Source organism: Lithobates pipiens, unplaced genomic scaffold, assembly GCF_037356315.1.
Source record: "Lithobates pipiens isolate NorthernLeopardFrog02 unplaced genomic scaffold, aLitPip1_a1.2 Scaffold_8, whole genome shotgun sequence".
NCBI classification, from domain to species: domain Eukaryota; kingdom Metazoa; phylum Chordata; class Amphibia; order Anura; family Ranidae; genus Lithobates; species Lithobates pipiens.
In genome coordinates this window covers 616,145,926-616,163,931 of record NW_027507903.1, presented here as the reverse complement: position 1 = coordinate 616,163,931, position 18,006 = coordinate 616,145,926, and the positions used below count along the sequence as shown (strand labels likewise).

Here is an 18,006-nt window from a genome sequence, read left to right as displayed (position 1 = left end):
CCGCCATTACTTATAATAAAATAAAAAAATTGCCATAAATCTATTCCCTATTATGTAGACGCTATAACTTTTGCGCAAACCAATCAATATACGCTTATTGCGAATTTTTTTAACCAAAGACATGTAGAAGAATATATATATTGGCCTAAACTGATGAAGAAATTTGTTTTTTAGATATTTTTTGGGGAATATTTATTATAGCAAAAAGTAAAAAATATTGTTTTTTTTTTTCAAAATTGTTGCTCTGTTTTTGTTTATAAAATCCTCAGAGGTGATCAAATACCACTAAAAGAAAGCTCTATTTGTGGGGGGAAAAAGTACATCAATTTTGTTTGGGTACAACGTCGCACGACCGCGCAATTGTCAGTTAAAGCGACGCAGTGCCGAATTGCAAAAAATGGCCTGGTCATTAAGGGGTTAAATCCTTCCAGTCCTTCAGTGGTTAAACAACTTCCAGGACTAGCAACATCAAAAGTCATTATACATCCTATTTTACATACCTGCAAAATTAGGGGAGTCCGGGTTTGGTGCGGATGGAGAAAGACTTGAATCTTTATCTCTAACTGAAGGCCTCCGTGGGTGAGTCCCTCCACCTGGACCTGCGAGGGGGGAGGAGTTTATAGAGACAGGTTAGCAGCAGCTGCAAAGGAGATATAGGCACTTATTTGAGAAGGCAAAAATAAAGGAATTTCTGGCCTTAAAGTGTTACTAAACCCAGGAGCCTGCACTCACTACATCTGGTCTCCCACAGTACACAGAAGATGGAAATGCAATTAGTAAATATAAACTGCTAAATACCTTTTTTTTCATCAGCAGTATATAGCGATCTTGTGACTCCTAACAGTGTCTGGTTAAAGCTTGTAGGAGGAGTTTTCATTCTCCTCTGACTGTCCTATGAGGCTGCAGGGCCCCTGACCCTCTGTCTGATTGGCCCTGTGCCTATCACATCTACTCTACCAAACAAAAAAAACACTCTAGCAATACACACCAAACTGAGCATGTGCAGAGTGTTTCCAAGTCTCTGTACTACCAGGAAATTGTTTGGGGACTGTAGAAGAAGGGGAGGATCAGAGAAGACAGAATCAAACAGCCATTTTACACAATGCAGAGGATTGACCACTTAGGCTCCACAGTGAGTATAACAAACATGCTTTACTGCATATACAGACTGATTTTACTGTTGTGAGTTTTGTAACACTGTATAAAAGACACAAATGAATGCAGCTCTGTAATGGTTTATACATTCTTCAACATATTTTTAAATGCAAGCAGTGTGTCTACATTCTTCAATATATTTTTAAATGCAAGCAGTGTGTCTGAATGTGACCTTGCCCCAGCTGCTCATGTAAAGCGGAGCTCAGAGTGTGAGAGGGTGAAACAGAGCAAGCAGCACAATCAGTGTGTGCTTAGAAGAAGCATGCGGATAGGAGGAATAAGCAGAGTGACAGATGTGGCTGATTTTCTATTTACTGTCCATTTACAGGCTGGGGATCGGCATATGGCCAGCTGGGCTCAGAGGAAGTGGATTGAATGATGCTGCCCATTATTTAACTCAGAGGGCTGAGGACATCTACTGGCAGAAAGAAGTACTGCAAGCACAGAATTGCAAAGCAGGGGAGTATTGCAGCAGTTCTGTTTTAAGGCTGGCTTCACAACTATGAGTTATCCTGTATTTTTGTATTGCTTTGGGCAGGTACATTGTTATTGACCCTTTAATTAAAAAAAACAGACACATTTTTTCAGTCAATGCAAGGCATTCTGTGATTGGCACACGTGACAAGCGAGCAAACCCATGCAGCAGGGCAGCAGCTTGGACACAAAACTCAGAAGATAGCGGTTTAACGGTTTATTATACACTATATGTTGGTTTTTATGGAGTCTTTGGATTAAGGCTCTGAATTAAGAGTTAAATAAAGCATAAAGGTCAGGTTTAGGAGTTAAGTTAGGCTGGGTTCACATATGTGTGGCCACGGATCCATGCCTGGGGTCCGGGGCGTGTCTGTTCACTGGTTCAGGTGGGATTCAGGTCTGAATTTTTGCCTGAATTCGTCAAGTGGACTACATTACAGCCATTTCCAGAGAACTGAAAAGATTAATAACAGAGAATGGTCACAGGAAATTTTATTGGTGTTTAAAGAGAATGAGGCCTCCAAATTCCATCCACAGAGCCCCAAGATATTTCTGACATAGCAGAGATATTGGTAAAAGTTTATATTTGAATTGCTTAGCCCTACCAAAGTGACAGATTTGCTGCCAAACGTTCATGTCTGGAAAGCATGGCCTCATTTTAATGTAACACCAAGTACCGGCAAAATGTTTTATTATTAAAGAATCATCATAATGTGAAACTAAATTTTTATTTTATTTTTATTTTGTTTTTAATGTTTCCAGGTTTCCAAAATGATCTTCTGGATAATTTTTTATTACCTACTTTTACTACATAAAATATGTATTTTGCAAATAAGAATGAAATATCAGGTGGTTTGGTGACATAAGGTTTGCAAAGGCCAGCACTGCCTGCTTGCTTGTTTACTGCCTCTGACTAATTGAAAATCTATACAAGTATAAAAGTAAAAACCAAATTAAATATAAAGATTTATAGGTAACAATTAGTATTTCCCTAACTTAACAAAGTACAGGTAAATACTTTAACCACTTGCCGACCGGCCGCCATCATTGTACTGCGGCCTAGTCGGCTCGTTCCAGCGAATCGCGGTCATTGTATGTCGGCTCGGAAACTCTATATTATCTATATACTCCCAAACTGAATTCGCATCTGAACCGGACCTAAACTCACACAAGACCCTTTTCCAAACCCGCTTCGTGGCCACCCTGGACCTGTATGAACCTTCTCCACTGAGAGCTGGTCACATTCACCTGTCATGCAAATTGGATGCGGGGAAACCTGCATCTAATTCACATATATGTGAACCTCATGTTAAGGTTTAGGTTTAATGGTATCTTTAGATTAAGAATATTTTTTAAGCTTTTGGCCAAGGTTAAAGGTCAGGTTGAATGGTTAGATTAGACGGTAGACTTGGGTTTTTTGGTCCACCTCCTTCTAAGGTTAAAGTTTAGGTTCTTTTGAAGGGTTGGGTTTAAGAGTTAGTTAAAGTTTAAAGATCAGGTTTGTGGGTTAGGTTAGGTTTAAGGATTAAGTTTTAGGGTACAACTCATTTTAAGGGTAAGATTTATAGGTACCTTTAGATTAAGGATCAGCTTTAAGACTTGGTCAAGTTTAAAGGATAAAAATTTGAGAGTCAGGTTCTTGGGATCCAACTTAGATGAAGGGATAGTTTTAAAAATATCAAAGATCAAAGTTACATGAGGTGAGATTTGGAGGTTAGTTTTGACTCCTTGGTTAAGTTTTTGAAGTCCATATCATGGGTTGGGTTTAGGAATTAGGTTACAGTTGAAGGTCCGGTTTAGGGGTTAGGTTAAAACTTATAGCTAGGTTATTGGCTACAACCTAAGTGTTAGGTTTAGGGGAACCTCTAGATTTAGAGCAAGGTTTAAGGGTTGGGTCAAAGCTAAAGGCCAGGTAGAAGTTAGGTTAGCCGTAAGGCTATGGTTTGAGGGTCCATCTCATTTTAAGAGCTTAGGGTGAGGGTAAAGGTTGTGCTTAGGTGTATTTGACGTTAAGACCACATTCACAGTGGCACTACTGTGGTTAGCTTTTCTAAATGTAGGTGAAGTTACCTGGCAAGTATACACAACTTTTATGCCTCCCAGATCACTTTTTACTTTTAGATGTTCCTGCTTTAAAGTGAGTTTAGAAGCATTTAGAGTGTCTAAATGGATCCTGGGCACACAGAATTCTATTTTCTCTAAGCACAGTTAAACTGACTGCACACAAGAAAATGCACAGTGTAAATGGTAATATAGAAAAATAATTAAATGCGTTTATATGTGCTTGGAAATGTCCTCTAAATATGTATAAATGCAGGTTTGAGAGTGTCAATGTGAAAAAGGTTTAAAAGTGACTCTAGGTTTGCTTTCAGGTTGACCTGTGGCAGTTTGTACTTACTTTTCTTGATGGAAACAAGCTGAGCTAGCCAATAGAGAAGCAATTGACTCATTCGCTTCCCCCCTGTCCTGATGGGCAACTGGTCCCTTAGGCACCCAGTGCTGTCACATGGGGGTGGGGAGAAAGTATTCAGCTTTGTGTAAACTCTGACTAGGAGCTTACACCTCGCTTCTGGTGGCAAACAAATCTCTCTTGTAAAGAAAAGGTGACTATACAGTAAACTGTGGCGGGTGGATATAAAGCCTAGCTCTGGAAACTGTCTGCTGCCGCACTGCAAGGGTTAATTGTCCATTTTGATCTAGTAGATATACTTACCTGAACCTCTGCTCCTCAACACTGCTAGACTGGTCCTGTCAGGACCTTGATCACCTACTGGTGGCCCTGTGGGTTCCTGGGCGGAGGGTTGTAATTCCAGTCTCCACCAACAGGTGTCTCCCAGCAGCCAGCAGACCTAAAGCTGGCTGCTGGGAGAGTATTTAGGTCCTCCCCTACTAAGTGCCTCTCACTCCCATGTTTTGCTTGCAGCCAGAAACTGCTAGCTGTTATCCTGTCCCTACTCCTGCCCTTTTTGCTGTCCTGTTCATGTATCCTTCTTCCCTGTACCTGCTCCCCCTAATTTCTGGTCTCAGTTTTGTTTCCCCCTTCCCATCTGCTCCCTGCACCTCCAGTGTTCCCCTGCTTTGCGGTGTTCCCCATTTTGTATATATTTGCCTTCCCAGTTCTTATCTTGGAGTATAGAATAATTAGTGTCTATGTTATGGAGAACAGGATAGGAGGACTGTTTGAGTAGTTAGAAAAGACAACTGGGCAGGGCTGACACCACTCAATCCATGTTGTCAGCCCACAACAGGACGTAGGACTTGAGTGCATTTTTTGGCATTTCAACAGGTATTTTTCTCTATTTGCTGGCTCTATAAAGGTTTAATACATGGGGAAATGTTTTTGCAGAGATGTACAGTATATATATATTTTTTTGGTCTGACATTTACTTGAAAGCTAGGGCATAGATTCAGAGTGTACCAGCAGAGCCATTATTCCTCCACGGACCGGCTTCCACCCACAGCAGACAGATGAGTATGTAAGGAAGGAATACATTCTGAGATTACCACTTACAATACACATCAACAAAGTGCAGTAATCAAAAAGCCAGGGAAAATAATTGTCTCCATTATCTCTTGTCACTTCTCCCTCCCGCTATTTCTGGATATCTGTCAACTAAAGTGCTCCCTTCTCTTCTCTATAGTGTATCGCCATCCCTTTAAGTCTGTCCCTCTTTAATCCCTCACACGCCCCATACAGTACAATGGTTTTCCCAGCCTCAGCGTATTGCCTGGAGATGCCAGCTGTTCAATACTTACTCTGTCCAACCTTTAAAGTGACCTTCATTCCTTTGGTCTTACAGACACCCCCACTGAGATTTTCCAGCCCCTCCAGAGTACTATCCGACGTGGCTGAAAATATAAAAAGTCAATGTCAATTAAATAGATTGCTATAAAAGAATATTATTTTATATACACTATATATATATATATATATATATATATATATATATATATATATATATATATATATATATATATACACTGTGTGTGTGTGTGTGTGAGTGTGTGTGTATGTGTGTGTGTGTGTATATATACATATATATATGTGTATATATACATATATATATATATATATATATATATATATATATACATATATATATATATATATATATATATATATATATATACACACACACATACACACAGTGTATATATATACACACATATACAGTGCATCCGGAAAGTATTCACATCGCTTCACTTTTTCCACATTTTGTTATGTTACAGCCTTATTCCAAAATGAATTAAATTCATTATCTCAAAATTCTACAAACAATACCCCATAATGACAACGTGAAAGAAGTTTGGAATCTTTGAAAATGTATTAAAAATATAAAAAAAAAAACAAAAAAAAAAAACACATGTGCATGAGTATATTTACAGCCATTGCCATGACACTCAAAATTGAGCTTAGGTGCCACCTGTTTGCACTGATCATCCTTGAGATGTTTCTACAACTTGATTGGAGTTTGCCTGTGGTACATTCAGTTGATTGGACGTGATTTGGAAAGGGTCACACCTGTCTATATAAGGTCCCACAGTTAACAGTGCATGCCAGAGCACAAACCAAGCCATGAAGTCCAAGGAATTGTCTGTAGACCTCCGAGACAGGATTGTGTTGAGGCACAGATCTGGAGAAGGGTACAGAAAGACTCCTCCTAGAGCGGGCTGCCCAGCCAAACTGAGGCGATCGGGGGAGAAGGGCCGAAGTCAGGGAGGTGACCAAGAACTGGATGGTCACTCTGACAGAGCTTCAGCGTTTCTCTGTGGAGAGTGGAGAACCTTCCAGAAGAACCACCATCTCTGCAGCACTCCAATAATCAGGCCTGTATGGTAGAGTGGCCAGGAGGAAGCCACTTCTCAGTAAAAGGCACATGACAGCCCACCTGGAGTTTTTGCCAAAAAGGCACCTGAAGAACTCTCAGACCATGAGAAAAAAAATTCTCTGGTTTCACAAAACAAAGATTGAACTCTTTGGCCTGAATGGCAAGTGTCATATTTGGAGGAAACCAGGCACTGTTCATCACCTGGCCAATAACATCCCTACAGTAAAGCATGGTGGTGGCAGCATCATGCTGTGGGGATGTTTTTCAGCGGCAGAAACTGGGAGACTAGTCAGGATGGAGGGAAAGATGAATGTAGAAATGTACAGACACATCCTTGATGAAAACCTGCTCCAGAGCGCTCATCTTTGAACAGGTCAACGACCCTACGTACACAGCCAAGATAACAATGGAGTGGCTATGGGACAACTCTGAACGTCCTTGAGTGGCCCAGTCAGAGCCCAGACTTGAACTCAAGTGAACATTTCTGGACAGATCTAAAAATGGCTGTGCGCCGACGCTCCCCATACAACCTGATAGAGCTTGAGTGGTCCTGCAAAGAAAAATGGCAGGAACTGCCCAAAAATAAGTGTACCAAGCTTGTAACATCATACTCAAAAAGACTCGAGGCTGTAATCGGTGCCAAACGTACTTCAACAAAGTACTGAGCAAAGGCTGTGAATACTTATGTATATGGGATTTATTACATTTTTTATTTTTAATACATTTGCAAAGATTTTAAACAAACTTCTTTCACGTTGTCATTATGGGGGATTGCTTGTAGAATTTTGAGGAAAATAATTAATTTACTTTATTTTGGAATAAGGCTGTAACATAACAAAATGTGGAAAAAGTAAAGCGCTATGAATACATTCCGAAAGCACTGTATATATAATTTTTTTTCAATTGTTATAAAGTGGGGTGTGATCAATATGGGAGTATACTCAGTATTATTATTGCACAGTATGGTATGATCATTAGTGGTGTATACTCTGCATTATCATACAGTGTGTGTAAATATCGGGGTGTTGCTAGGTTTGTAAAAGACCTGTGGCATCTCTGGGCACCCAGAAAAGAAGAATTAGGTAGAGTGTTTTGCCAAATTGTAGGTGTAACCAAATTGTGCTAACATTGCTAAAGGAGCATGGTGAAAAAAAAATTAGCCTACTGTATACATGGCATACAATATGTCACAGTCCATAATATACAGAACACAAGACACAGGAGTGCAGGGTTCAAAAGTGTATAATTTACAAAGTACAGGGTTCAGAAGTACATAACGCACAGAGTGCAGTGATCAGTAATCCACAGAATTCAGGCCTCATGACTGCATAACACACAGAATGCAGGGCTCAGGAGTGCACAACACACAGAATTCAGGGCTCCAGGAGTGCACAACACACAGAATTCAGGGCTCGGGAGTGCACAACACACAGAATGCAGGGCTCAGGAGCGCACAACACACAGAATGCAGGGCTCAGGAGTGCACAAGACACCGAATGCAGGGCTCAGGAGTGCACAACACACAGAATGCAGGGCTCAGGCGTGCACAACACACAGAATGCAGGGCTCAGGAGTGCATAACACACAAAATGCAGGAATCAGAGTGTAGGGTTCAGAAGTGTGCAAAATACATGCAATAAACAAGAGTGCCTAACGTACAGATTGCAGGGGACAAGGATGTGTAACATACAGAGTGCAATAGACAGGACTGTATAACATACAGAGTGAAAGGCTCAAAAGTGCTTAAAGTTCTGCTTTAAGGCCTCCTCTCCTGTTCCTGTTTGTGAAATGCCACTTTCGAGGGGGGAGCGGGTACCCGATTTTGACAGGTACCCGCTCCCACATTTTGCTCTGACCGCCTAGGCGATCTGAAGCGGAAGTTCTCCTTTCCCTATCCCTCCTGAAGTCTTCTGGGACACATGACAGAAGATAGCCACACCATTCACAGTGCGCAGAGCCGCTCTCACGTGCGCAGTAGGCACCCGGCTGTTAAGCTGCAAGCTGTGCATAGAATGCAATGCTCTAGATTGTGTAACACAGAGCGCAAGAAGGCAGGAGGGCAATTGCAAAATACAGATGCAGAGGGCAGGAGTGAATAACTTAGAGTGCAAGGCTCAGGAGCATAATATGCAGGGTGCAAAGCAACAGAATGTGTTATGCACAGAGTCCAGGGGCAAGAGTACATAACGCACAGAGTGCAGGGCTTATTAGTACACAACACACAACGCAGAGCTCAGCAGCACATAATGTACAAAATGCAGGTCCAAAAGGTATATAACACACAAAATGCAAGGTTCAGGAGTGTGTAGCTCACACATTTCACAGTCTACAAGTGCATAACATACAGAGTGCAGGGGACAGAAATGCATAACACACAGTGTGTAGGCTCAGGAGTGCGTAACATACACAGCTCAGGAGTGCATAACACAGATCGCAGGGCTCAGGCATGCAGAATGTAGATTACAAGGGTCAGGAGTATGTATGGCACAAAGTGCAGGGGTCAGCAGCACATAACACACAGAGTGCAGGGTTAAGGAGTGGTTACCATACCGAGTACAGGGGACAGGAGTACATAAGGCAAAGGCCGCTGTATAGCATACAATGTAAAATTCGCCCCAACAACCCCAGTCATCCCCCTGTACAGATTACCACCCCCCAGCTCTAATGCACCCCTCTCAGAAACACCCTCAAAACAGCCCCCTGCATCAGCACATACCCAAAGCTCACCCCTCAGTACAGATTCCCTCTCTTCCCAACAGTACAGACAACTTTTCCCGCTTGGTAATATTACACAGTATCGGAGTATACTCAGTATTATTATACAGAGCGATGTGATCATTATCGGAGTATACTCGGTATTATTATACAGTGCGGTGTGATCATTATTGGAGTATACTTGGTATTATTATACAGAGCGATGTGATCATTATCGGAGTAAACTCTGTATTATTATACAGTGCAGTTTGAACATTATCGGAGTATACTCTGTATTATTATATATTGCGGTGTGATTATTATCAGAGTATACTCAGTATTATTATACAGAGTGGTGTGATCATTATTGAAGTATATTCAGTATTATTATACAGTGTGGTGTGATCATTATCGGAGTATACTCGGTATTATTATACAGTGCGGTTTGAACATTATCGGAGTATACTCTGTATTAATATATATTGTGGTGTGATCATTATGAGAATTTGCTCGGTATTATTATACAGAGCGTTGTGATCATTATCGGAGTATACTCGGTATTATTATACAGATCGGTGTGATCATTATCGGAGTATACTCTGTATTATTATACAGACCGGTGTGATCATTATCGGAGTATACTTGGTATTATTATACAGTGCGATCATTATCGGAGTATACTTGGTATTATTATACAGTGCGGTGTGATCATTATCGGAGTATACTCGGTATTATTATACAGTGCGGTGTGATCATTATCGGAGTATACTTGGTATTATTATACAGTGCGGTTTGAACATTATCGGAGTATACTCTGTATTAATATATATTGTGGTGTGATCATTATGAGAATTTGCTCGGTATTATTATACAGAGCGTTGTGATCATTATCGGAGTATACTCGGTATTATTATACAGATCGGTGTGATCATTATCGGAGTATACTCTGTATTATTATACAGACCGGTGTGATCATTATCGGAGTATACTTGGTATTATTATACAGTGCGATCATTATCGGAGTATACTTGGTATTATTATACAGTGCGGTGTGATCATTATCGGAGTATACTCGGTATTATTATACAGTGCGGTGTGATCATTATCGGAGTATACTTGGTATTATTATACAGTGCGGTGTGATCATTATCGGAGTATACTCGGTATTATTATACAGTGCGGGGTGATCATTATCGGAGTATGCTTGGTATTATTATACAGTGTGGTGTGATCATTATCGGAGTATACTCGGTATTATTATACAGTGCGGGGTGATCATTATCGGAGTATGCTCGGTATTATTATACAGTGCGGTGTGATCATTATCGGAGTATACTCGGTATTATTATACAGTGCGGTGTGATCATTATCGGAGTATACTCGGTATTATTATACAGAGCGGGGTGATCATTATCGGAGTATACTCGGTATTATTATACAGTGCGGTGTGATCATTATCGGAGTATACTCTGTATTATTATACAGTGCGGTGTGATCATTATTGGAGTATACTCGGTATTATTATACAGAGCGGTGTGATCATTATCAGGTATACTTGGTATTATTATACAGTGCGGTGTGATCATTATTGTAGTATACTTGGTATTATTATTATACAGAGCAGTGTGATCATTATCGGAGTATACTTGGTATTATTATACAGTGCGGTGTGATCATTATCGGAGTATACTCGGTATTATTATACAGTGCGGGGTGATCATTATCGGAGTATGCTTGGTATTATTATACAGTGTGGTGTGATCATTATCGGAGTATACTCGGTATTATTATACAGTGCGATCATTATCGGAGTAAACATGGTATTATTATACAGTGCGGTGTGATCATTATCGGAGTATACTCGGTATTATTATACAGTGCGGTGTGATCATTATCGGAGTATACTCGGTATTATTATACAGAGCGGGGTGATCATTATCGGAGTATACTCGGTATTATTATACAGTGCGGTGTGATCATTATCGGAGTATACTCTGTATTATTATATAGTACGGTGTGATCATTATTGGAGTATACTCGGTATTATTATACAGAGCGGTGTGATCATTATCAGGTATACTTGGTATTATTATACAGTGCGGTGTGATCATTATTGTAGTATACTTGGTATTATTATTATACAGAGCAGTGTGATCATTATCGGAGTATACTCTGTATTATTATGCAGTGTGGTGTGATCATTATCGGAGTATACTCTGTATTATTATGCAGTGTGGTGTGATCATTATCGGAGTATACTTGGTATTATTATACAGAGCAGTGTGATCATTATCGGAGTATACTCTGTATTATTATACAGTGTGGTGTGATCATTATTGGAGTATAGTCGTTATTATTATACAGAGTGGGGTGATCAATATCGGAGTATACTCGGTATTATTATACAGAGCAGTGTGATCATTATCGGTGTATACTTGGTATTATTATACCCATGTATACAAATATACTGTATCTAGTTGCAGCTCTGCAGACTTGCAGCCCTGGTTATTCCCTGCACACTAAATGAGGCCACTTGTTAACAGACTGTGACAGCCATCTTGGGTCCTGTTCTATTGAATCATGGTCAGTACCATCCCTTGTCACGGAAGGGAGAGACTGCAGCCAATCAGGGGGCAGGAGAGCGGGACGCAGGCGAGACGGAGGGGCGTTGGATGATATGCCTGCTGGGGACAGGGGTGGGAAGGGTGGAGGTTGGGAGGAAGCTCAGACATAGATATAATGAGAGAGGAAAAGAGGACAAAGTCACCCAGCGCAGACGTATTACACGTTTCTGGAGGTTAGAAATCGTCTTGTGTGGTGAACTGCCAATGCCGCTACCACTGAGCCGGGGGCCATGTTTGGCCCTCTGACAACGCCAGCAAATTAAAAAGACACCAGTAAAACAAATAAAAATAAATTGAAGAATCTAGAATGATGGCCACTGAACAGACTTTCTTTAGGACAATACTTATTTCAGGGTCCCCCATAGAGCTGTTTTCTGTACAACACTTTGGAATATGTCAGAGCTATATTAATGTACAGTAATAATAGTGTATGACTGTGTTGGGATATTGTAAGCTCCTCCGGTGCAGAGACTGATGTGACTGGCTCAGTGTTCTCTGTACTGCACTGTGGTATATGTCAGAGCTATGTAAATATATAATAATAATAGTGTGTGTGATGGGGAGAGTTTACATTTTTGTTTATTAAAAATCTTACAAACATAATAAAAACATATTTACATATATACAAAATAAATGAAAATATATAAACAAAAATAGCTTACATCAGCATAGCAAAAACATAAAGAAAACTAAATATACTAAACTAAACAAAGCCATAACCTCCACCTAAACACCCCCTCAGGCTAATAAACCATTCCACATTGAACCCATGCATGCAGGCCTTTTCAAAAATATAATCTTATATAAAAATCTAGGGGACGTGACAGGACAGAAAGAAAGCCCCACACCCAAAGACAGACAAACAGCAGCTATGGAAACCTGAAATTTCTCCATGCCTTTGTCCAGGCCCCCACCTGTCCTCTTCAAGACCTCAAATCTTCCCAACCTCACCCAGAATGTCGTGCACCACCACCTCGACAGGAAGGACTTTTTTCCGAATGGAAACCTGACACCGTGCATTTCGCGTGAAGAAACAGCCTAAGCTAACTAGAAAAAGTGTCTCACAATCAAAATCCCGATGTGTCTCAAAGGCCCCATACGACCACTCTGCATAACTCAAGCGGGAAAGGAAAGGGAGCCCCACCCACCCGCTTGTAGACTTCTATATTAAGGGGGCACTGAAGCAAGAAGTGGTCCATTGTCTCCTCCACCCCACCGCATTCCACTCTTGGACAACCACGGTTCTGCTCAAAGCGATGCTTCAGGTTGTCCTTTACATAGAGTCTACAATGGACAATGACTCTACGCCAGGGCAAATCCTGAAACTTTAAAAGGGATTCTCTCTAGATTGAGCAGACCCTCCCTCATAACAGGGCCTGGGCAATCCCTCAAGGCCAGTGGCTTGCTAAAGACAGATTCAACAACCCTCCTCTCCAGGTCCTTCCTAGGAAGAGACTTAATTTCCTCTGCTGTCACTCTCCACTGCCAAAGCATTTTCAGGCACGGGGCAACATAAGCCAGGAGCTCACCATGTCGGACCCTCAGGCTTTTCACTGACACACCATTCTCCCAGCTTTGCAGAAAAGGCCTAAACCAGGACTTAAAAATACCAACCCACCCTGGTGGTTTCTCTGCCAGAATGTTAGCAAAATTATGTTTCAAAAACATCAGAGTAAAAAAAAACACTGGGTTGACCATACCTAGACCACCCATCCACCTGGGAAGGTAGGTTACAGACATCTAAACGAGATTCAGCTTGTTCCCCCATAACAGTTGGAAGAAACAGCTGTATATTCTCGAATAGAGAGATACTGGGAAAACACAGACAAAGCTGATATACAGAAATACCGGGATCAGGTAAGGTCAATCTGTAAAAGAGTTTCCAATCCTTCCAGGTGGCAACCTTGGCATCAGCATCTTGTAGCCCGCTTTCCCAATTTGCAAGGCCATAATCGCGGGACCAAATTTGATGCCTAAAACTTTTATTTCCTGTTGGAGCTCAGGGAAGACGTCCGGAAGCTCGAAGCCGTCGCCTTCCTCACCCATCCAGAAAACGTCACTTTTATCGTGATTGATCTATGAGCCAGATGCCTCAGCATACCGTTCCATCACCGAGACCAAATCCTCCGCCTCCTCTGTTCCAGAGATGAAAACTGACACATCATCAGCACCCTCAGAGAAGGCTCACCAGGAATGCCCAAAGGCACTCCGCACAACGGTCCACTCTCTGACCTCTGGATGAAGGGATCAATTGCAAACGCGTATAGCAGAGGACTCAAAGGACACCCCTCACACACACCCGAGCCAAGCTCAAAGGGCTGTCCAATCCAACCATTCACAAGCATGAAGTTTTCAGCCCCTCTGTACAAGGTTTTCAGCCAATCGATAAAGCCCCCCTCCAGGCCATACATGCCAAGAAGCAGCCATAGGTACTCATTATTGACCTCATCAAAAGCTTTAGCCTGATCCAATGCCAGCACGTACTTTCTCCAGCCTGCAGCCCTACATCAATGCAAAGCCTCCCAGACAGTTAACACCGCTGAAAAAGTGATTCTACCCTGAAACGAACAGTGCTGATGGCTGGAAAGTAGATTGCCCGCTACAGACAATAAAGGCCAGAAAATTATTTTTGCCAGTATCTTCCAATCAACATTGAGAAGGCTAATGGGCCGCCAATACTCAATTCTCGAAAAATTCTTACCCTCTGACAGAAGAATCAATGCAGATTGTCGCATGGAGGGAGAGCGCGAACCCTCTCTCAGACAGCCATTAAAAACCTCCACGAAATATATGGGGCCAGAGTAACCTTACAGTGCTTATAAAACTCGGCTGTCAATCCATCTGGCCCAGGCGACTTCTTAATGGCAAGCTTATCAATAGCCTTAACCACCTCATCTGCTGTGATGTCCTCTGTCAAACTCGCAAGATAACTGCCATTTCCCAGTCCTGGAATAGAATCCAGAAAACTTGATATGCCTGCCTGATCAACCTCCCTCCTGCCCAGGAGGTCAGCATATGACCTGGCAGTTTCCAGGTTCCCTGATGTAGACTTCGTCAAGGAACCTGTACTGTCAACCAGGCCTACAAATTACTTCTCTGCCTTGTTTGCAATTCTGGTAAGGGTCGGTTGAGTGATATTTCCCATAATCCCTTTCCAGAACCAAAGAGGGATGCCTATCATATTGACACTCCCTGAGCAAGAGTTTAACCTCAGAGATCATCCTCGGATCTCCGTTATTCGACACAAGCCTATCAAGCTTCCCCCGCAGATGCTGGTAGGTGACATAGTTATCAAGCTGTTTATTTCTTCTTATGGCCTTGAAAAACCCAACAATCCTTTGTTTTGTAAGCTCCCTCCACTCTGACTTACTGCTGCAAAAGTCCATGATTGATACCTGTGCCCAAAAAAATCCCTCAAAGGATTGACTCACCTTCGCATCGTCCATGAATGCCGAAATTAGCTCTCCTGGATGAGGGGTGAGTGCGGAGGGATGGTGGAGCCATGACTGCAGGAGAGCTGTGCCATAGAGGGGTGAGTGCGGGGAGACCATGGAGCGGTGAGTGCGGACCTGGGTGGTTTGTTTGCCGCCCCCAAAAAAAGTATAGCACCAGCTGCCACTGCCTATAGGTACATTAAATATCTCCTAAACATGCACCGTTAAGGAGATATTTACTTTAGATGCAGCTGGTGATGTCATAGGCGCATGCGCTCTGAAGGAACAGCATTACGGGGAGCGGTAATGATGTGCAGTAACCTCTAGCAACCAATCAGTGAGTGGTAAGGATGTGCAGTAACCTCTAACAACCAATCAGTGAGCCTGGAGCAATCAGTGAGTGTGAACCAAATCTTTATGTTTACATTATTTAATTTTTTTAGATAAGTCTATGTGCATGCTTGTTTATTGGGATGTTAGGATGGAGAGCGAAATTGCTTGGGGTGGGGGCCCAGGAAAATGTTTGCCCAGGGTCCAATTAGTATTAAAGACAGCCCTGGTTATACTGGGATGATGCCTGCAGTAGGACTATTTTTTAGAACCAGCAGTTGGCTCTCTTGTAAATGCAATCCTAGCGGCTAACTTCTGTGGCTTGCCCGGTCTCTCTTGGTGTTTTGAATGCTTTAAAGGGCAGAGGAGGCATTTGGGGTCTTATAGACCCCTGATTCCTCTATAAAGAGTGCCTGCCACATGCCTATTGCTGTCTCAAGGATGTTTACATTCCCTGTGACAGCAATAAAAAGGGAAAACATATTTTTTAAAGAAAAAAAAATAAAAATGAAAGTGCACTGGCTCCCCCATGCTAACGTGCAAGGGCGAATGCATACGTCAGTCCCACACACATGTCAGGTATCACCACGAGCGTCAGATCATGGGCAGCACTAGACCTCTTCTGTACATCTAAAGTGGTAACTTGTAAAGGCTTTGAAAGCATTGCCTATGGATCGTAAAATGTACGTTGTTTGTCCCCCTTGTGACATGTTTGGTATCTACCAGTATTTACTTAACATCTTTACAGATAGCTGACATCTTTCAATTTGTAGTGGGTTTTGAGGCATAGTGGGTGCAAAGGCGGTAAGAGTTATTGGGCGCTAGACACTTCTTGGATGCAAAAGAGGTTTTATTTCTTTTGACAGTCCTTTTTATATATTTTAGTGCAAAGAGGGTTAGTGTTAGGACACCCTTAGATAGTTGAAAACTCAATTGACAGACTCCGAGACTTCAATAGGAGGACAGCCGTGCAGGGAAAGGACCCAGCAAGGTGCCACTTCTGCATGCGCAGGATTGCTGTCTCCTATGGCAACAGTACTTAACAGTTCCTAATTCAAACGTAAAAGTTCTCTCAGCTCTACTACAAATTCTACTTCTAGTTTTTCACCCCCTTGAGCTCCTAGTCTCTCACTGGACTCTTTGATTCACTGTCTCTGAATTCCATGAGCTCCTCAGGGCTTTTGTGGTTGGTATCTCCCTCAAGCGTCACCCACGCTTCCCTGCTGGGTCACTAGCTTGTTACTTCGGATACCTTCAAGCTTCACCCCTGCTGACCGGCTCAGTCCCTAGCTTGACACACAAGGCTGCTCTGAAAGCATCACCTCCACTGGTTGGGTCCCTGATTTGATCACCTCCTGAAGTTTTCTGATTCTCCACCGTACCCGTTCGGTGAGAATACTGCTCCGGTACTTGTGTCAGTTACTCACTGTGGTCCCCGGTATAGGTGATTGGTCCCTTAGTGGCGACAGCTTCCCTTCTACCTCCGACCATGACAGGTTCTCAGACCAGTAAAACCAGCACTTCTGGTTGGACTGCAAGCCGCAATCCCAGCCCTGCACTGCCCTCTTATTTCTGGATAGGCCCTCACACAGCCTGGCAGCCAAATGCCCCTGGAATAGGCCCAATCTCTGACAACACACATCCACCCAGATGGTCTGGGTGGCACAGAACATAGATTAACTGACATCACCCGAATATATAGGTTCTCCCAGCAGGCCAAAGGGGTTCAAGAAAACCCCCGCCAATTGGCTGAGATACCCCATATACACGTAACCTGACCTTGAGTTGTCCTTCTCAACCTAATACCTCCAAGTGCCCGGGCAGCTGGTGGTAGAAGAGAAAAAGTACAACCAGGCCAAACTTAGGGAGAAATCAGTGGATCTCTAGCAATCAACTACAGTAGCTACTCCTGACAAGGAATTTGGTGAGGAGCTCCCTGACGAAACCCCAGGGCGATACATGTATTTTTCCCAAAAATTTGGTTTCAAAAACCGTTGTGCCAACCGTGTGACAACAATTGCAAAACCCACCAAGTTATTTTCTAGGGCCACTGATTTAAAAATAAAAATAAAATTATATATATATATATATATATACATATATATATATATATATATATATATATATATATATATTTATATAAAATGTTTGGGGGTTCTATATAATTTTCTTGCAAAAAATACTGGTTGTTCACATGGGCACAAAAAGTGCCAGAAAAGGCCTTGGTCTGGAAGTGAAATGGGATCATTTATAATCACTTTAGTTGTGAGCTCCAGCCTTAGAATGATTGCTCTCACTCTGACGTTTGTGGCGATACCTTACATGTGTGGTCCAGTCACCATTTACATTTGTGTGCCAGACCTACGTGCACGTTGCACGTGAGCACAGGGGATGGGGGTAATTATACTTTTTTTTATTATTTTTTTTATGTTATTATTATTAATATACAGGATTTATATAGCACCA

At 42.1% G+C, this 18,006-nt stretch overlaps 1 protein-coding gene across 1 annotated transcript in view; it reads right to left on the bottom strand.

The window, feature by feature from the left end:
- Positions 1 to 18,006, bottom strand: part of EFNB3 (ephrin B3) — a 142,601-nt gene that overhangs the window by 20,977 nt on the left and 103,618 nt on the right. Inside the window, exons 3-4 of the mRNA XM_077470677.1 lie at positions 5,386 to 5,478; positions 501 to 599 (exon numbers count right to left, since the gene is read on the bottom strand). Coding sequence (XP_077326803.1) covers positions 501 to 599; positions 5,386 to 5,478 — 192 coding nt within the window. The remainder of the gene's footprint in view (positions 1 to 500; positions 600 to 5,385; positions 5,479 to 18,006) is intronic.